Source organism: Pieris rapae, chromosome 14, assembly GCF_905147795.1.
Source record: "Pieris rapae chromosome 14, ilPieRapa1.1, whole genome shotgun sequence".
Lineage (NCBI taxonomy): Eukaryota > Metazoa > Arthropoda > Insecta > Lepidoptera > Pieridae > Pieris > Pieris rapae.
The window spans coordinates 5,596,322-5,617,981 of record NC_059522.1 but is presented as its reverse complement, the minus strand read 5'-3'; the positions used below and the strand labels follow the sequence as shown (position 1 = coordinate 5,617,981).

At 33.9% G+C, this 21,660-nt stretch overlaps 1 protein-coding gene across 4 annotated transcripts in view; it reads right to left on the bottom strand.

The window, feature by feature from the left end:
* LOC110993039 (protein capicua homolog) overlaps positions 1–21,660 on the bottom strand; it is a 35,111-nt gene that overhangs the window by 8,117 nt on the left and 5,334 nt on the right. For 2 of the 4 annotated variants that reach the window (XM_022259108.2, XM_045631211.1), the window contains exons 2-24: positions 18,361–18,487; positions 16,199–16,888; positions 15,057–15,215; positions 13,840–14,011; positions 13,209–13,308; positions 12,116–12,346; positions 11,422–11,561; positions 10,385–10,499; positions 9,762–9,861; positions 8,838–9,110; positions 7,589–7,900; positions 6,855–6,935; positions 6,191–6,281; positions 5,808–6,005; positions 5,443–5,588; positions 5,180–5,359; positions 4,814–4,915; positions 3,980–4,102; positions 3,158–3,315; positions 2,552–2,658; positions 1,513–1,827; positions 384–518; positions 144–276 (exon numbers count right to left, since the gene is read on the bottom strand). In XM_022259108.2, coding sequence (XP_022114800.2) covers positions 144–276; positions 384–518; positions 1,513–1,827; positions 2,552–2,658; positions 3,158–3,315; positions 3,980–4,102; positions 4,814–4,915; positions 5,180–5,359; positions 5,443–5,588; positions 5,808–6,005; positions 6,191–6,281; positions 6,855–6,935; positions 7,589–7,900; positions 8,838–9,110; positions 9,762–9,861; positions 10,385–10,499; positions 11,422–11,561; positions 12,116–12,346; positions 13,209–13,308; positions 13,840–14,011; positions 15,057–15,215; positions 16,199–16,888; positions 18,361–18,456 — 4,157 coding nt within the window. In that variant the 5' untranslated portion in view covers positions 18,457–18,487. Of the gene's footprint in view, positions 1–143; positions 277–383; positions 519–1,512; positions 1,828–2,551; positions 2,659–3,157; positions 3,316–3,979; positions 4,103–4,813; positions 4,916–5,179; positions 5,360–5,442; positions 5,589–5,807; positions 6,006–6,190; positions 6,282–6,854; positions 6,936–7,588; positions 7,901–8,837; positions 9,111–9,761; positions 9,862–10,384; positions 10,500–11,421; positions 11,562–12,115; positions 12,347–13,208; positions 13,309–13,839; positions 14,012–15,056; positions 15,216–16,198; positions 16,889–18,360; positions 18,488–21,462; positions 21,482–21,660 lie in introns of those variants that run through there. The other 2 variants (XM_045631212.1, XM_022259110.2) reach the window with 2 other exon arrangements.

The following is a 21,660-nucleotide window of genomic DNA, read 5'->3' as shown; positions in this document are numbered from 1 at the left end:
AATACATAGCTTATATCTTTGCTTAATCTATTATCTGCATATACCTACTCTGATAATGTAAATGTAAGTAGATTTTTAAAAGCAAATCGTTATCAAATATGCACAGACCACATGCGTACTAAGCCTTTGGCTACAAAACTTACGTTGGTTTGCTCTGTGGTGCGTTGTTGTTCACATTGTTATTATTAACGTTGTTATTGCTCTGTGACACTATAACAGTTGGAGGAGCACTCTGGACTGTTTGGGTTTGCGTCTGATTCTGATTTGATTCAACTTCTAAAAAAAATATTGTATAAAACGGATTAATTACTTTATCTATATGTACATATAAAATTGAAAATTCTCAGATAAATGTTGATGGAATATGTGTGCCTAAAACTTACCAGTAGTGAATGAAGGTACGTAAAGCCGTTGTAACTGCACATAGTGAAGTCTATTTGGCTCATTGGCTGGCTCACTGGGTTGGCTCGTCTTTATAAACAAGTTGCCTGATGCATCCACCGAGAGCGTAATTGGTCCTACAATTTTATGTAATATTAGTAACTTATTTTTTTTTAAATGGCGCTACTTAATTATTAGATTGTTTTCATAATTCTATTTAACCTAGAGAATTGTCGGTACCCTTTCAATTCCAATGATGAAACCAATATATAATTGTATCAGAGTAGAACAGAAGATTAGATATGAGCCTCAGATCTCTAACTCTGTATTTGTGAAAATTCGTTTTTCTAATAGACAAGTAGGTGAGCAGTCTTTTGTGCCCGACACGTTTCCTCACAATGTTTTCCTTTATCATATTAGTGCTAAATGAGCTCAAACAGTCAATATACTAGAGTAGAATAGAACTAAATGAAATCTTTAAATAATAAATATACTATTTTTTTATTGAAATTCACTAAACAATTTTAGTAATCCGCAAGGTCTTCCGTGAATTTCTTTAGCAAACCGACAAATCTAAAACCCAAAAAACCTAGACTTCTACTAATTTTGAAAAGCGAGCAAAAATTTGTATGCTGTAATTGGAAAACACCAGGAAAGCAAGCAACTCTGGAAAGGGTCAAGAAGAGGGGGCCACAAAAAAGGTGGAAAGAAGAAATACGAAGCTATAGCAGGAAGCGAATGGAAAAAGAAAATCACGGACAGAGGTAATTGGAAATCTGAAGGAGGCCTTTACCCGCGAAGGGTTTACTGTCGGTCGCAGGTTCGATCTCCGACTGGACCAATGGAATTTCTGTATATGTGCGCATTTAACATTCTCTTAAACGGTGACGGCAACCATCGTGAGGAAAGCGGCTTGCTTTAGACCCAAAAAGTCGATGGCGTATGTCAGGCACAGGAGGCTGATCACCTACTTGCCTTATTACATAGACAAATGATCATGAAACAGATTTAGAAATCTGAGGCCTAGAAAAGGTCTACTAAGGCGCTACTAGTTTCTTTTTCCATTATTGGCAAACTCTAAAACCTATCATCTATCAATCTATCTAACAGGTATCTCAAAACTATAAATACCTGTAGGTTTATTATCATTGAAATTCCGATTAACCAGCGTGACACTCTTCAATAGTGCGTTATTCAAGGCACTTGTCGACATCGTTGGATTAGACATTCCAGTCGATATTACTTGCACACCACTACTGGCCGATGGACTGTTAATTATCGACGCTATTGCATTATCTAGTGCTGTTTGTGTCGATATATTGGGTGCGTTAAGAGAAATCCCTTGAACACTGTTGGTGATGTTCTGTGTGCTTGTGTGAGGCGAACTTGGCACTGGTAGAGTGGATTTTACGGCTGTGAATGCTGTCCATTGTCTGTGGTTATCTCCTGTTGGGAATGATATTTAATTATCCAGTATGCCTATGTAAGTATGCATACGAAAAAAATCTTATAGTATCTAATCTTAAAATATCACTTAGTCACAGTAAATTTACTCAAGATATTTTATTTTTAAATCAATGAAAAATAATTATTGAACCATTTCTTTTTTTATTTGTAATTACATTATACTAAAAACACATTTTGACGTAGCATATTCAATACGCATCTCGTACTCGAGACGAAATAGAGTCTTGAGATTTTCCTTCATTTGTAGAATTGGTATTTTGGATGATATTCTATCATTCAAAAAGGAAAAACCTTATCTTAGATTACTTAGGTCATTTAACAATGTTTGCCAAAATATATTAAATTCAATTATAATTACTTTCTTACTATTTAAAGAAAAACACTTTTTTAACGGATTGAAGTTATGTATTATTGTAAACTTATAATTATTTAAACATAATTTTAAAATTAAACCGACGTTTCGCGTGCTTACAGCGTGCGTGGTCACGGTGACAAGACAAAAGGTGTTAAATGTCAAAAAAGTATCACAGCAGTAGAAAATGTTCTATTATCTGTATTTATTTCCCCGGAGTTGGTGTCGACTATTATAAAAAAAGTGTTTTTCTTTAAATGTATAAAAGTTATGTTTATAAAAGACAATACTACTTTCTTACTAGTCAATATAACGATTTCAAATAAAAATACAAAATTCCAAAATATTTACCACTATCAGCATGTGTAGACTTAAATGCACCTCCCGTAGGCTGAAATACCTTGGACCCGCCAGGACTCGAAGCTGTTATACCCAGTAGATTGTCAGATGAACCAGCTCTGTTAATAAAATCTCAGTATTAAATATAATTTCTCAGGTTTCTCTTTCGAAAATAAAATATTTTTACCAGAATGTGTTGTTTGTTGTTGCTTCCAAAAAAAGTTCACCACCGAAAAAGGGAAAATGTATGTATAGACTCAGATGTTCAGGCGAGTATTGATATTGAAAAGAGTGCCCGGCCAAAAAGGTTTGCCATCTCTGACGTGTCAAAAAAATGATAGGAACCGCACACACGGTATAATAAATATAACTTTATAAAAGGAACTACGTTTTCATTTCAATTCGGTCAAAGCCTGATGTAATAATAAAACCTGTTTCAAAGAACATCATCGAATATTTTAAATTTGTTAAGTAAAATTTCATTATTTCCGTTTATAATATTATTGTAAGCCGAAACTATTCATGAATGACCCTATACTTTTTGTAATTATTTGTAAAGAGAACTTATTACACAAATAAAATGGTGTTCTATACAGATGTTTCGTTTTGAATCCTTACCTAGCTTTGATAGCCTTAGGCCGCCTTGTGTGGTCATGATGCGTCAAATATTCTCTCGCCTCGACGCCCTCAGAGTCTGAATCGTTGACTTTCTCTCCGCACTTCAGGTCCATCTCATTTCCACTGGCTTGTGGTGGCTCTTCTATATTCTGGGTTGCCTATAAATACAAAAAATTAAGTAAAAAAAAATATTTGTGACCTTTCCATAATCCCTCTTCTTCTCCTCAAAGCCTCTTTTACCGCCTGTTGCTTTGTCATGCAATTTTAGTAAGCTTTTTTTTATTTACTTGGATTAATGTATTGAACCATAATTGTTTCGGGTAAATATAGTCCCTTTATTGCCAGCTTAAATATTTTGGAAGAATACCTAAATATTGCCATCAAATAGTTCTACTGATAAACGAATTATACAAAAGCTAGTAATAATTTTGCGGTTTAGATAAATATGATAAAATGTTATACATTATATAATTCACATTTATAATTTAGTTAATAATTAAAAAGGATATATGAATAAATTCTAAAATCTTAGATTTGGTGATATAAAGTTTTTCGTGCATTCATAAATTATATACATTCTCGTTTCCAACATGACTTATATTCTTTATACTCTATAGGTAATAGATGTGTTCTATAGTTTATGAATCCATAAATCCCTCAAGTTACAGTTTTTTATTACTCCAGCATCGCAACCCATACTCCTACTTTAGGTTAGATAAACGCATTACTTTTTAACAATAAGAGACAGTTAACATCGACCAAAGAACACCAAACTTAACTAGTGACATGATTTTTAACTTTATGAAAGTAAAAGTATATTACCATAGGTTCATCATCACTAAGTTGAGGTGAAGCGATGTGAGTGTATGAGTTAGTATTCATAGTAATTTCAGTTCCACTAGTCGGCAATCCACTGGCCATAACATCAGACGGCGTTCGAGGACTCTGTTGATTGGAATAAAATAATATATCCAGAATACCTAAAATATGTTCCTTATAATAATAAATATTTTTATGTATATACATATATCTCTATGTGAAATATTTTTGTAACCTTGGATTGTAGTTTTTACATGAATCCTTATCGCATATTATCACTACATATTATAAAACAAAGTCGCTTTCTTTGTCCCTATGTCCCTTTGTATGCTTAAATCATTGAAACTACGCAACGGACTTTGATGCGGTTTTTAATAGATAGAGTGATTCAAGAGGAAAGTTTATATGTATAATAACATCCATTCAATAGTGGAGAAGTACTGTTATTTTTGAGGTTTCTAATGTGATGTCGTAAATAATTACATTTTTTCCGCTTACATTGCAAACGCAGGCTGAATCCTACGAGTTTTATCAAAATAATGTACTAAGTATTGTACACATTGAAAGGTCTACAGAAAAGTCCGTGATGGTATATCTCTTATGGATAACCCACATTTTTATATACAACATTCACAGATTTTCTGTAGTGTATTTAGTCTCAGCATTGCACCCGTGCGAAGCCGGGGGATCGCTAGTAATAAATAAAATAATGAATCTGAATTACATTAAGAATACCATTATTTCAGACTTGAAAATATATCAATTCAGAATTTAACTATGCGATTTTAAGTATAATTAATGTTCAAAACCATTATTATTATTAATGTCATCACATACCTGTGGCATAGATCCCGTGGGATCCCTACTGCTTGAAGATTTACGACGATCTTTATTACACCACTTCCATTCAGGGTGTGCTTTGAAATGTGCTTCCTTGACCTATAAAAAAGGCAAAAAGAATAAAAACTTCGGCTGAACTCCCTCGATTATCAGAATTATTGATATTTAATATTTTCTATATTTTGTTCGTCCGAAAGATAACACTTTTACTATATCGAATTCGGCTCGAAGGACCATTATTTTTTTACGCATTCTATTAATATTAGATAGAATCTACCTGATAGATTTTTTTTAAATAATATGCTATATAATTATACAAAATATATCAAATATATAGCCATTCCAATTTTTATGCAGACTTACCTCACTAGCGAGTTCATTATACTTTTGCTTCTCATCAGGTTTGAGAGCATACCACCATTCTCCCAAAATCTTGCTAACAGTACGATTGTCCTGATTGGGATGCAATTGATGGACCACCTGGCGATGCCGTTTAGAGAATATCATAAACGCGTTCATTGGACGGCGGATGCGACGTTCCTTCTGGAATAAAAAGCCAAATTTGAGAAACATTTTATCACAAGTGTTTTATAAAAATATTTTTTTGTCACCATGGCAACACAAACCTTTTCTGGCCCTCCAGGCTGACTGAGAGAAGAAAGGCTCTGCGTTCGGCGATTATTGGTATTATCCCCACAATTCGTAGTATTGTCTTCACATTCAAATACTTCATCGTCTTCATCTGTACACATCGATGTTACGGTATCTGTAACTTAAGCATTGAACATACTTTTTAGGATCCGATAAACGGTCACTTTAGAATCTTATTAAGTCATTTAATTGTGAATTATTTAATATTTATAAAAAAATAAATTACAACACAGCTTGACTAACGTTTATATCGCTGTAAATACAAGTAAACAATCAATAAAGAATCCTAATCACTTTTACCTAAAAACTATAGTCAAAATATTTGATATCGTTAACTCACCGTTAGTCTCAGCCTTGATTTCCTCACTCTTAATATGCGGCGTGTGCGGTGTATGTGGGGTATGTGGTGTATGCGGGGTGCGGGGTGTCCTAGGCGAAGGGGGTTGAGCGGGCGCCGCGGCAGGCGGAGACGCGGCACGCAGTAAGGGCACTAGGGACTGCCAGGGAAACACGCTGCCATTGACCCCGCTTGTGGATACTGGGACAAAATAAATACTCTTCGTAACACAATCAATCAAAAATCATATATTCATGTAGGTACACTTATAAACGTCCAAAAAAATATACATTGAATGCTCAAAGTTTAAAATGTAAAATTTTAAAATGTGTGTACAATTAAATCAATATTAATGATTTTCCACCGCAAAACTACTTTTTACTTACCAATGATAGCTGTGTGAGGATTAGGAGCTGGTAATACGGGTAACAGCTGACTGGGGTGGACGATAACTGCACTACTATTCACATTATTTACCTGCAAATCAAATTAATTTTTCAGATAGGAATCAAAAATCAAAGAATCATTATCGAAAAAAAATATATAGGTCAAAACCATAAGATGGATATTTTTAAAATGATACTTAATCTTAATATAAATCTCCTGTCACGATGTTTGTCCGCGATGGATTCCTAAACTACTTAACCGATTTTAAATTAAATTCGCACACCGTGAGCAGTCTGGTCCAACTTAAGAGTTAGGATAGCTTAGATCTTTAATTATAGTCACAATTTTATTTTATTGCAAATTATTTGTTTATTATTTGATACAATTCTAACAGATGGCGCTGTATTAAAAGTACCAACGTTTCACATAAGTTCTTCTACCGTTTCCCTTGAAAATATACTACTAACAAAAACCTTAGCCACAGCAACGCTTGGCCGTCTGCTAGTAACTTATAAGTAATATATATATATTAATTTTAATTATTATAATCACTTAATATCTGATATTAAGTGATTCCCACTCCCATAGGCACTCATAATGCCATAGAGATATTATTAAGTAACAATGTCCAATAAGAAACAATAAAAATGCTACAATACTTACATGGTCGCCATTGTCTAATCCTCTTGTTTCGGATTCGGGTTCGTTAAGCGGCATTGCTAGCTGATGAGCTTTGTGATCTATCTGTAACCAGACATGACTTAACAGTACATCTGGTGGTATAGACTAAGTTTTATCTTTTTATTTTTAAGATTTATAGACCTGATTTAGAGACTATTCTTATATCTATAATATCTATCTAGATAAGTACGGTAACCATCGCCTGGCGAGATTCAAAACTGCACGTCATCAACCTCTATATTTTATAATCGTCAATTAAAACCATTAACAGATGGTTCGATCAAATCTAGGCTATGCTAGTTCTATACAAAAATGATCTATACATTTCAACGCACCGTTCGTGTTAAGATTAAGAACCGGGTGTAACTACGGATGAACTTGTCAATTACAAATTAAATTCCGAAACAGGAAGGAACAGACAAGGTATGGCAAAAAATTCTCAAAGATTTCAGTCGGACAAGAAAGTGTACAAATAAAATGATAATTACTTATAATGATATTACAGCTCGCCAATGAATATTGTAAATAAAAATATTACCGATGTAGACAGGGCGTATAACCCAACGCGTAACACGTTTTTTGTGAAATAGTGAAATGTATTTCTTGTTTTTTTTTAAATTGTGAGCTAGAAAAAGTGGACACGACACCCTGGACACAATGGCAGGGGAGTAGAGTACCTAAATAAAAATATTAAAATAATGATTATTACAACTTACTTGCACAGTTTCCGTTGGCTCGTTCTTAATCAGCACGATCTTCTTCTCGATACTATTTTGCGGTATCACGTAGTATCGTTTCACCGAATCCCTTGAATCTGTGTCCAAAAGGGACACGAGACGCGCCTGTAAAGGGGCCGGTTTGACAATTCTCTTCTCGTCCATTCGAGCCTCGGAGAGTTCTATGGGACGTGGGTCAGCACGGTGACCATCCGTTTGTGGGACGGAGTGGTCGTCGTCGTCATACTCCGAGACTCGTCTATTCTGAAAATTTTCATGGTTACCCGGTGACGTCATCTCTTCGCGCCGATACTGAAATCAAATTCACTTTTAAGTTATATTATGAGTTACGTAATTTTATTGTTTCGAGTTTGTAAGCTTGGCTAGTCAACAAATCAATACGGACAATAAAACAGATACTTAAAAACAACAAATCGTGATGCCTTAGAATCCACATACTGCAGAAATTTAGTTTAATCACTTCAAACATTGTTAAATAATAATAATAAAAATCCTTTATTGCTGAAATTACTTTTACATATAAATGTGAAGTACTAATAAATTAACTCTAATAATAAATCGGCAATCAGCAAAATTTCCTTTTATACAGCTTTTCCTTCGACATAGACCTCTAATGCTAGCCATAGACGGACTGTATAATGCAGTCGTCTACGACTACTTGGAGCAGTTGTGTTCGACCGCAAAACAAAACCGATGCGAGTTCATTTACCAGTTGGATTTCGATGAAGAAACACTGCTCCTTACTATTACGTAAGTGTAGGCGTAAAAGACACCGTAGTATATGGATGCGTCCAATACTACAAATCAAGAGAACAGCATGGAATATTTCATACATCTCAGCTGAGAGAAGACTCTAAAAGTTTTTCAACCACTTTAGAATGTCCGTGGTTTCATTTCATGAATTAGTTAGTCTAGGCTTAGAGGAAGGGATTGGTACTCAGCGGGGAGCGGGGAGAGTGTCGTGCGGTCCTTGTATAGTGGGTTTTAACCAGTTTTAACCAGCTTTAACCAGTTGACCGCACGGCGAAACTCGACCGCAGAGCGACTGCTCCGATCGCTCAGGAAATCCTCGAGCGGTCCATGTATTGCGGATATGAATTTAGTTTCTAGAGCAGTCAGTATCGGCTATAACAAGAGGTCCGTCTATGGCCACAGTTAGAGCTTCTACTCTTCTCTGTTACCAGCTTTACATAGCCACATCAAAATTGATAGTGCTTAAATCATTTACCTGAATATCATGCAATCCATTCCTCAAATGTTGACCCCGATACATGTCTATATCCATGCCATTTGCCGGAATACTTCTTTGCAATACCAAATTGTGAGGTTCATCTTTTCTCATGTTTGACAAACTTTGGTTCATACTAATGGAGATAGAGTGATTCGGGGTCGAATTCAGGGGCGGTGTGAAGTTTGATTGTATACTGCTGGGTATGTTGATACCGGATGACTGTATACTTATGATATTTGATTGAGTGGATTGGATCGGCCCGTTCCGCTCCTGAAATAAGTGTTTATTTAGCAAGACTTATTGAAGTAAAGTTTTGACGCGTTATGGAAAAATGACGAGAGTAAATTTTTACGATGAGTGCGCACACCGTCACAAAATCCGACACCCTGAAGTCAGCAGTCAACATATTAGTTTTTTTGAAGTTATACTTCTTTTGGCGCTTAAGGGAAAAATGATGAGAATTTTTTTTTCTTAAATTTTATGTGTTGTTTTTTCTACAAACGCGAAAGGCGAAAGATAAAATTTTCGAAAAGATTTTTATCTTGTTTGTTTAAGGCAAAGAAGTATAACTTCTAACGCGTGTTCATAAGTACACACACATTTTTTTTACATTAAATTCTCATCAATTCTAATGGTGACATTAGTGCATTGAGTCAGACTGTATATTGGACAAAATATACTTTTGTAACGACGTATTTTGAATAAAAAATAAAAACAAGTAACAGTTTGAGGTTAACCGCATAAATGGTTGACATACAAAATTAAAAGAATTCATTGTGTCTTTCTGATTCATATGACTACTATTAATCAGTAAACAAAAGATTATATACGTTAAAAATATTTATATTTTATTTACAAAATATATAATTAATACCCAATATGTTACTATATTACAAAACTCGATAAATAAAATGAAATTACCTGATATTGATAATGGTAAGTAGGGGCAGGAGATAGTCTGATAACACTAGTAGCAATACCGGCTGGCGAACTCATTCTACCTGGACGCACCAACTCGGGCCTAAGAAATAAAATATAACCTTAGAAAATATATAATAAATCCACGCTTGTAATCATAACGTTTTAAAGAAATTACTTTAAATTATTTTAAGCCTTTCGTAATGACTAAATGGTTATGAAACTTATAAATTTTTAAATTTCGACACGTATAATAACTAATTTTAATAAGTTAATATTATTCATGTTTCATTTATGCCAAAAGTAGAATCAAACATGTTAATGTATGAAAAATAAATTTTATATACATTAAAATCATCGACTAATAAACAATACACAATTTGCCTTGTTTAAATAGTGTAAGGGCCTGTTTCACAATGTATGGATAAAGTGCCAAATAGCTATGCAACAGATAAATTATTCGAAAGATAAAAGTTCCGAATAAGATACTTCGCTTTTCATGACGAATAGCGCTATCTGACAGTCGTGAAACGCAAAAATACTGTTTATTCTACCTAGTAATAAATAGCTTATTTGGAACTTATCCGGACATTGTGAAACAGGCCCTAAAAGTGTATAAATATTACCGTATAAGGTGGTGTGGCGGCGCTGCAGGCGGTTGTGGCGAGGAAATCGGGACGAAAACGTTATCGGCTACTGGGGACGCTCCCGGACTACCGGAGCGAGAGCTGCCCAGGGAAACTGAACAGACAAAATTTTATTTATAAGAAAAAAAATATTATTATTGTGCTGATATTTTTTATATTGATATATAGTCATAGTCATAGTCATAATATCTTTATTCATTTAGGTAAACATGTACACTTATGAACGTCAAGGAAAGCAAATTAAATTAATCGTAAATTTACATTTACCACCAGTTCGCAAGTCAAGGGCGTAGAGCGGGTAAGAAGAACTGGCCTTCTATCAGAATACAAACTATATACATTACAGTTATTGTTTTTGTTAATAACTGATTCAGTGTGCCCACGGGCAAAGGCAAATGGGGGAGCCGTTTTCCTCAATTTTTCCTTATTGTATATCAATCTCGTTCAGGTCTTTCCAGCCATTTCCACAATTTTTTTGGCCCATTATTTAAATTGCCTACCTCGGGTTCTTTTATGGCCTCTTGGTTGCCATAGTATTACAAATTGTGTGGATATAATTAAAATTAATTGACATAATTCCATCTAAACGTTTTTTTATTTTATTTTTTTTTCCCGTCAGGAATGCGAGTTTTTAATCTTTCCGTATATAGCGTAAAGAGAAGTGGCATGGCAGTTAATCATACTAATATTTGCTAGGCCTCATTTCATTTATTAAAACAAAAACTTTGTTCACATTAAGTTTCAAAATGATTACTATCGAACTTTAATGAAATAACAGTATTGCAATAAAAAATAATAATAATAAAAAAGTCTTCATTCATTTTAAGTAGGTACATCTTTCTTTTCATTGTCAACATAATAAAAAAGGAGATTTAGCACTGAAGAGAGATAGAGATAGAGACAGCCACGAAGGTTCTCTTTCCGCATATTAACTTGTGATAGTAATTCAAGCGCCAACTTAATATTGGGCTGTCAAAAAACTTAAAGTCGGTGTCGCTATTAAGTATTAAACTCACCCAGCATATTGGCAGCCTCGGTTTCGTCGGGGTCAAACCGCCCCGCAACCCGATAGTTAGGTGGAGTTGTGTCTGACTCACGGGAAGTTTCATCCCCTTCGATCCCGGTACCACTTGACGATAATGATTTACTGCTGCTTCTGAAATAAATAAAATTTATAAACGTATTAAGCATTTATTAACAAGACAGCATACAAGCATTCAGATGACTGCAATAACTTTGGTATGTAATTCAATAAATTTTTAAACTCTTAACCTATTAAATACATATATTAATACAAGATTCGGTTGATGTAGTCACAAGTAACATGATCATGATACATAAAAATCATTATCCACCGTGTAAGTAGTGAGTATTAAAAACGATTAAATCGATATGGAATATTAAAGTATAAACCGATATAATTATTTTTTTAAATATTTTTTTCTGAAAATGCGTTAAAAAGTATTGTTTCTATGTAATGTCAAATTTTTATCATATAATATCAGTTAAACTTAATACCATAAGAGTTACATCTGATAATTCCGAAAGAATTTATTACATTCCTAGAAACTTGACGAAAACATACAAACAAACATACACTGGATGGAGGCTTCCTGTTTTGAATCCTAAATATTTCTACTCAACAAGAAGCCTAATCAATACTTCTTTTTAAAGTGGGTTAACAAAAGTAAAAGTATTAAAAAAACTAACCTCTGTTGGGGCGTATGAGTTGCTCCCTGCGCAAGCGGCGTATTGGAGGACCTAGGTACACCTCGCAATGATAGATGGCGGGAGCAAAAGCCGCGGCGCTGACTCTCCTTTGTGCAGCCGTCCTTTGAACAAAGCCGCCTCCACTGCTTCCCGTTAAACTTCTTACGAATACCAGTTGGTGTGGACACAACATCGCCTTTCTTGTACTTGTGTGGCGTTGCTGCCTGAGATCTGCAAGAATAAATAAATACTATAAATGAGGAATGGAAATATTTTTAATAATTGCATTATTTTTACGAAAAATAAATTAATTAAAGTCAGTCTTACTTCTTCTTAAATCTTAATATATGTATATAAATCTCCTGTCACGATGTTCGCGATGGACTCCTAAACTACTGAACCGATTTTAAATTAAATTGGCACACCGTGAGCAGTCTGGTCCAACTTAAGAAATAGGATAGCTTAGATCTTTAATTATAGTCGCAATTTTATTTTATTGCAAATATTTGTTTATTTTTTTTTGATACAATTCTAACAGAAGCCGCTGTGTTAAAAGTACCAACCTTTCACATAAGTTCTACCGTTTCCCTTAAATAGTTTACTACTATGTAATATAACAAAAACCTTAGCCACAGCAACGCTTGGCCGAAACTGCTAGTTTATTATAAATAATTAATTGCATATGAATTTAATAATGGATCGTTCCGGAAACGACTAACTAACGTACTCACGAGCGCACTTTACGTACGTCAATATATTTGAGAGTCCTAAAAGCGAAACCTGTATTTCAGGAACCTGTGACTTCCCATTTACATGTATTAATATCGAGAATTCATCACAATAATTTAGACAAATAAAAAACTAAATAAACTTAAATGTTAAAGTACAAGTACTGTAACTCAGAACTTTTAGTTTGTACCCCACGAAAAATGTTAATTATAAAACACATTATCCATGTTCAAAAAAATAACACATAGTCTTAACGACAATTCCTTACCAACCTGCTAAGTAAAATAGTAGTGATTCAAACAAATAAGGAAAAATCTAGTATACAGTAGAAATCTTTCACACATCCCCAGAGGTTTATCCTTACCTGGGCGTAGGCGGTTGAGATCGCGGAGTAAGACTCCCTTCAATGAGACTCGATGTACTTCCTCGGCTTTGGAGACTGCTGCGTTTACTATTGCTGCAATCTAAAAATGCAATTAATAACCAACTGAGCTGTATATAAAGTATAGCCACACGCATAATTTCGACAATGTTCATTGATAAAGTACAAAGTTCAATTCGTGATAGTTATGGTCTATGAATAACAACAATGTAGTATTTTAAAAATAGAACTTCAATACTTTTAATTTTTAAAATACCACAGACTAAGTACTAGAATAGGTACCAAGTTATAAGGATGACTTATCATTATAAAGGGTCGGATTCGTTTAGACCAGTCTAAAATGTTTTAGGTCTATATCAACATTAATAAAACTATTTAATGTCGATTAAGAACTCTTATCTCGGATTTCGTAGATTCAATCTCCAGCTGTGCCAATGGACTTTGTATGTTTGCATTTAACACTCGCTCGTACAGGAAGGAAAACATCATAAGCAAACTGGCATGACCCGAAAACTCGATGGCACAGAGAGTTGATCATCTACTTGCCTATAAAAACCAATTATCACGAGATCAATATTTTTTTTAAATGTAAACAAAAATTAAAATAACATACCCATATGTGAGGCATCAGTTGGAAACATGATATCCTCCCTTGGCAAGTCATCATCACTTTCTCCATAATCATCAAATGGCCTGGAACCATTTGAGAGGGCACCAACTGTCACCACTTGCCCTGCCCCAGCTAAAGGCGATGACGTCACAAACTCCCCACCGCCCATGGAGTACTGGAAGTAAAGAGCCATCATTATGTTATACGAAAATCTAAATGTCATGTCCATACTATAGTAAGGTGTTGTAGTGATAATAAAAAAAGAACACAGAAAAATTTATATCAAGACAAAATGTTTTCTACCTATCTCTGAACGTTTGTATGGACACACAATATGTAATAAATAAATTTTTACATAACGAAGTCAAAGGGCAAAGGTGCAGGTCATCTGATGTTAAAGTGTACCGAGGACTTTAAGAATTGTAATTTTTTTGAAGTACCCTAAGTCAAATTGGTTCGGAAATACTTCCGTGGGCAGCTGGTTCCACATAGTGGCGGTACGCGGTAAAAACTTAAAAAAATCGAACGGGTGAAAGTTCGTATTCGGACTTTATTTATTTATTTGCTCAACAGTATTCCTACAGCTACTTTTTATTTTTTCACTACACTTAACAATATCCAAAAAAAAAACAATTAAAAAAAACGTATATATATATATATATTACTTATATATATTAAACTTCTAAGTTCTAAGATTTATTGATCTTTGTATATAAATATATTTTTAATGCTGGTGTAATGTATACAGTAAGATTATTTAATCGGCTGTGATACCTACCAATGGGATCATCTGGAGTATGCAGGATAGTTCAGTTATTTTTAAGCCATAATAACAAACCACATTACGCAACATGTACATTCGGTTTAACCTTGTGGTTAGCAATATTGGTAAAACAACCAAACAATATAGATAATAAATAAACTTAGTTTAAAACTAATATTTTTAAACTTGTAACTTAATCTCATTTATTGCGATAGGTTAATGTTCCCACATGCAATTTTGTAGAAAAAAGGCAAAAACGACTTCTGTGTATCTCTCAAATTTATTTACTCACACTATCCAATATCACTATTATTTACTCACACTATCCAATATCACTATTATTTACTCACACTAATCCAATATCTTAAGTAGGCATTTAACTATTTATCAATAATTAATTCTAAAAAAAATTTCGGCTTGGTCCGTATTAAAAGTAATATTGCCCAATCCTGCTTACCGGTACACACGTAGAAACGGGATGTATCCGCATATGCTGGGGCATCATGGCTGCGTGCGAACCAGCGTCTTCTAACTCGTCAGCCCAGGGAGGCTGCAGGAGACGGATATCCGCTCTTTTCACTTCAACCGTGTCCTTTATGCCTTCACCGTCAATGACCTAAAAATAAGGTTATAGTTAAAACAGAGAGTATAGCGCTGTAAATGATGACCACAACTAGAGTTATGAGAGCTGTTCACACAGGATTCGACATATATCCATCTTTCAAAATTTTATTTAGGTTCCTGGGGAGTGTTGGAATAGATAAGATATTGTGTTCCCAACTCATAAATTATACTTATTTATTTACTTAGAGATTTATTATAAATAAAATTATGTAGATTGAGTTGTTTTTAAGTGTCGAAATAAAGTAGTTAAATCAGCGAGTTAATTGAATCTCTAGACAGTTAATTAAAGATGAATATTCAATCAAGTCGCTAAAGTTCCGTCAGGCAAGTGAGTGAACGAAACGTTTAACGAGTTTCCGAAACGTTCCTAGGCAACAAGACTAACCTAACATAATCTAACCATTTACAATAAACAAAATACAGAATTCCTAAGCTCGAAATACTTATCGAGCTCTCGAATCACAACGAAATAATCATGGCTGAGTCGACAACAAGCTTACAATTTCACCAAAGATCATAAAGAAATAAAAACTACCCACACAACAAACCAACGTTTGCCAAAAGAAAGACTCGAAAAGTAATCAGCGGTTGTCGGGACCGACATCTTGTTTTACATTATTAATCAACACGCTGGCTGTCGGTCAGACAGATAGTTAAACTTTTTCAACGTTGCTTTATTTGCATAATCAAAATGCTAGCGACTTTATTGAATATCGATCTTTATTTAACTGTTCAGACATTCAATTATCTCTCTGATTTTACTACTTTACTGCCACATATATACGCTACGATGTAAAAAATGTCTAATCCATTTCCTGCTTGTAACTTGTTTAAAATTCGACATAGATTCATTAGCGTTTCGCGAATTATTTAGAATTCAATAATTATACTTCACTGCTTGTAAGTCGAATACTATCGAAATATTCTGTTCTATTTTTATAAAATTCTAATAGACCCATAAAATACTAGACTTACCTGTACACGAATCCTGATAGGCGAATTATGTATTTCGAACACGTAACCTTCCACAAACACGTTTTGAACACTGTCCCGACTAGCATCAGTCCTAACGACACACGAGGACCCAATAGATATGTGACTCAATTGTGGACTCGCATCACTGATAACGTCATACTTATTTGCACCAAACACATTACCATATTCAATCGCTTCATTTTCCTGTCCATCCAATTCCACTATCACCTTACAACCGTCTGCCTGTCGAATGACACCCGGCGTGTAAATACCGCGCTGTTTCGCTAAGACTCTGTGATCCCGCCACTCGGATAAGTCTATGTTTGGATATGAGATGTATTCCGTCTGTTTTATCTCGTGCGGTGAAGATTGCACGATTGGTGAAGGTTGGAGAATAGGCTGATACGTCGTTGGCGTGTATTCCACTGACGGGGCTGACACTTGGATGTTTAGATTCCTTTCAGGAAGGCTGTTCATACAATTCCTCTCTATCTCCTCTAGTTCAGAGGGCGCCAATTTGCGTTTCTTAGGCAAATTGCGGATCGGTGCCTGCGTTGGAGTTTGTTGAGCAGGTTGCGCACCGTTAGTATTTGGAGTAGTCGGATTGGCCATTGTAATATTTGGGGTTGGATTCGTACTTGACTGTGACAAACTCACTGTTCCCACGCTACTAATCACCGATGCTGGAATCTGAAAACAATAAATTCCTAATTGGATGCTTGCAAGTATTTTACCGTTAGCAGACTATAGTAACAAAAATTAAAGAGATTGCGATTACGTAAACACATTTTAAATAGTTTACGATAAGATCTACAATAACAAGTATTAAAATGTGACACAAAAAGTTATCAAACTTATATTAAATATGTTATTTACATGACTTGAAGCTGGAAAAAGTGGCTAGAAGCTTCAAACCAAAAGGTTGTGGATTCGGACCACAGGGGCTGATCACCTACTTGCCTATAAATATATAAAGTAAATATATTATAATATATATAAAGAACAATAATGAAAGCACCGGATAAAGAAATCTGAGGTCAAGACCAAGAGTTGCCAATGGCAAGACGTGTTTTCGTTTTACGTTAGTAGACAATCGTAATAGAATTTCTTGTCATTATAATTATATCGCTCAAGCAATTATAGTTACAAGAATTATTACGATGACATAATTATCAAACTATTAAAATTAAATTAATTATTTCGGAGAAAGACAACTGCGACTCCACATTTTGTGCAAACCAGAAAACATTACTATAACAATGTTACAATATACCCTTGAGGAGATCTCAAGGGCATATATTATTATACTTATAGATAGCGTCATATTAATAAGTTTATGAACTATATTTTAATCTCGGCTTAATTAAAAGCACATAATCCGCTATCAGAGCCATATATGTTCAAATGGTTATATAATCGAACTGAACATTTCCCTATATGATACAATCATACATGTTTGTTTAGTATTCCTAAATTCTTATATAAATAGAGTTAATATATCCATGGTAATATATAACAAGAAATTACTTATCTGACCAAAATGTGACAAGGTAACACCAATAAAATCTACTCTAATTTTTTCTACTTAAATGTAACATAAGATTCAATTCGAACAGATTGTTGTATGATGTTAATTTGCTTGCCAACGAGTGTGATAAGGACAAAACATACAAGAAGTTTTTAAACTTTAAAAAAACTGGTTATAAACAAAATATGACCCATTTCATTAGAGTAAAATTTCGCCAAACCCAAACTTCTCCAGATAGGCTTTTCAGGTGTTTCTGTTCATTTTCGGATTCGCAATACATTTATCATTTGATATTTTATATGGGTGCACAATGAGTCATCGAGATTTTTAAAACGCGAGGACCGTAAACACATATTATCAATGTATCATATTATTACAAGGAGATAGAGAGGAAATATGTTAGAAAGCGAGACTGACTGTATTTAGGAGCGGTAACAATATAGTTTTTTCTTTAAAATACCAAGTTTTAGTTTGTTTAATGTTCAATTTCAGTTATCTTTTTTATCTATCCATGTACTTAATTGACTGTAAATGTTTTCTGTTTCGTATATATTGTTGTCTTTTTTGCCTTTGTATAATGTGTCAGTATTTTCTTTAATTAGATAAGTTATAAATAAATAGTTGTTATGTTTACCTGATCGTCTATATCAGGGTAATTCGAGTGCGCGCGGTAATGCCGCGTGGAGCTAGGCGGCTGCGTGCCCGCGCCGCTCGTCTGAGCGCGCTGCATCACCGCCGCTACCACGGCTCACTCATTGCGCCTGAAAACATCAAGATTTAATGATTATACACACCAGTATAATAAATTTCCTACGTTAAATAATAATAATATTTATTTATTTCTCACAAAAACTTCATAACATTATATGTTACAGTAAAGTATCTAAATAATTGTCATTCTTCTTTGGAGTAATTGTTATTGTTTATGTGAGACTGATGCCTGTTAAAGGTTGTGCACCTGTGTTACAGGTCATCAGGCCTCCACCACTTCGGATCGACAAAATGATTATATGTAAAGAATAGACAATTATGGTTACAGTATGTATGTTAACAAAATAAGAAATATATACGTTTTTCTACAATAGTATAAACATAAGGAATATAATATATATTATAAGGAAACCACATGGTGTATGTGTATGTGTGTGTGTTTGTGTATCTGTGTGTAATGAATTATTGACGTAATAATATTGCACAATTATACTCTAAATAATTATTAACTAAAATTTACATAACCTTTGTGTCAACTTTATGCTCAACTATTTAGTGAAATGTTTATATAATCATACAAACTATCGTCATTTGCTAGCGATTCCAATATCGAAATTAGTACTAGTAAAACACATCTAAACATATTGATACAGTTGACCTATAATATTAGATTATACCTAGAAATAAATGCTCTTAAACATAAGACAAAACTTGTTCTTTAATATACCAGGAAAACCGATGAGTAATAAGTTCTAATAAGCGATATTATACGGTGTAATTCAACAATAGGCAATGATTTTTTACACAATTTAAACTCGTTACTAATAAAATAACTCTGCTTTACAAGAAATTTGATCATTTCCTAATACTAGTTCGTATTTAAGGTAAAGTCACTAATGCCAGACAGTGACCTAAAGGATGACACCTTCGTTAAAAATTTGTTGTATTAAAAACAATTTTAATAAAATGACTCTTATTACAATATCGTACGACACCTAGCACTATCTCTGAATAGTTCTCAAAAACTCCCAACAGCTTCTAAACGAAATTGCCAAATGGCTTCAGTCCTTGTAAATCAGGTAACCGAGTGAGCACGCGTTCCGCCATTTCTTATTTTTGAGCTTAAGGACGCCGAAATTTGAAGGTGAGTTTTGAATCGATATTTATTTAAAAAATACTTTTTACTCATTTGTCAACGTATCAATGATAAGTTGGGATAGTGATAAACGTGATTGTCTTGTGTTTGCTATTATTTTTTCTGACAAATTATGATATGTCTACTATTAGTTCCAAAAATAATAAATATCTAATAGATGACAGGCGTGTCATCCATTGGTGTTTCAAGATATTATACTTTTATTTCAGGTTCAGAACGATTTTTAACTCTATTCCTAATGAAAAGATTACTGTAGAGATATCAACAATTTTAGATCACTTTTACTAAAGGTAGACATGGTGTCTATTATTGGGATATACATGATGTCAATTATTGGTTCTATTGTTCTAGACTGATAATTATGCCGCTAATAAAAGGACAGATGTTTCGTTACTCTAAGGCTGATATGGAAGCCGCTATTCAAGAATGCGGATGAGGAGTTCCGACGTAAACTGCGCCATAAAACTTGGGGTACCTAGGGTAACTCTGAATAAAGTAAAGGGTAAGACACCAATGAAACGAAAACTGGTAAGAATCAGATGATACTGAAGCTTTGCTTGTAAAGTGGGCAAAAGCAATGGTGAAACAAGGATTCCCAATAGGCAAAGATAATTAACAAGATAGTGTGAAAAAAAAGTTGATGATTTGAATTTAGAAATTCCTTTTAAGATGGGAGGGCCTGGTAAAAGATGGTACAACAGTTTTATAGCACCAATAGCAACAGCAAAAACAGCACCAAGAGCGACTGGAAAACTGCTGTACAGTCTTGGCGTTTAGAAAACATTGATTCCCCCATTTTGGGAAAAGTTAATTTTTGTCCTTTGCTAAACAAAGTACTTAAAGTACATTATCACTTGAGATGTTTCAAAACGGGTTTCGTAAGTGTGGACTCTCACCCTGGAATCCTGATGAAGTGTGCTGTGCATCAGATGAATCACCAACAGATGAAATGGCATTACCAAAAATGGCAAAAATTAAAGAACTGGAAATGGGCCTTAAATTCCTGGACAAATATATTGCCTCAGAAAAAAATGACGAAACTAGTCCTTGATGTACCAAATATGATTATAACTGGTGACAGGATTAAGAACAAATTTGATAGGGCCTTAGAAGTTGATGGATAAGAAATTATATCTAAGTTAATTAAGTATATCAAGCACACTGATGCTCTTAAAACTCCAACTGTATTAATTAAATAGTATGTCAACTATTAGTGCATTTGTGTGTCCACTTTAGGTGATTTTCTTTTTTTGTGATGTTATCTATTGGTGACTAAAACAATATATATATAAAAATAAATAAAAATTAAACATATATTGATTATTGGAATTTTATTACTTAATATAAATTTCTAAGATACGAGGCATTCATATAAAAAAAACTGTGATTGTTTTGTTTGATAAATATATAGTTATTGTCATATGAACAAAGTGATTTCCTTAAAGTGTCTAGCATTAGTGACTTTACCTTAGTACTATTTTCTATATTTTATTTTAAATGGGCCACGCGGACAGGAGATTCACCAAATTTACGTGACAGACTAGAGAGCTCACAAGTGCGTTGCCGGCCTTTTAAATTGAAATTATATTGCATTCATCTCGCTCCATATTAAAGGCAATTTTACACTATATGTTTTGTAAAATTTATTTTAGTCTAAAGTCTGTGTATCAATAAGCTGAATTCTTAAATTTTAATACACGTATTGCAAATACATGAATCAAATGTTGCAATAATTTTCAACACGACGGTTATTTTCGCTTACATCGAAATAGACATAGCTTCGATCAATAACCTGGAGCTAAGTTGAGCACTAATTGTTTTATTCTTTCACTCCCGACAATGGGGCGTGGTAATTAATATTATACGTACATTGTTCAATGGTATTTGGCGTTGCGCGTTGTACCTTTTAGCGCACCCCTCGACCCGTTTGACGAAACACAATGAAATTGATTAATAAAAATCTGCGATATAGACACGAATTCACAATATATTAAATTAAAAATTGAATCTTTTATTCTTAATACATTACTAGATAAACATATGCCTAACAAACATATAAATTTATTG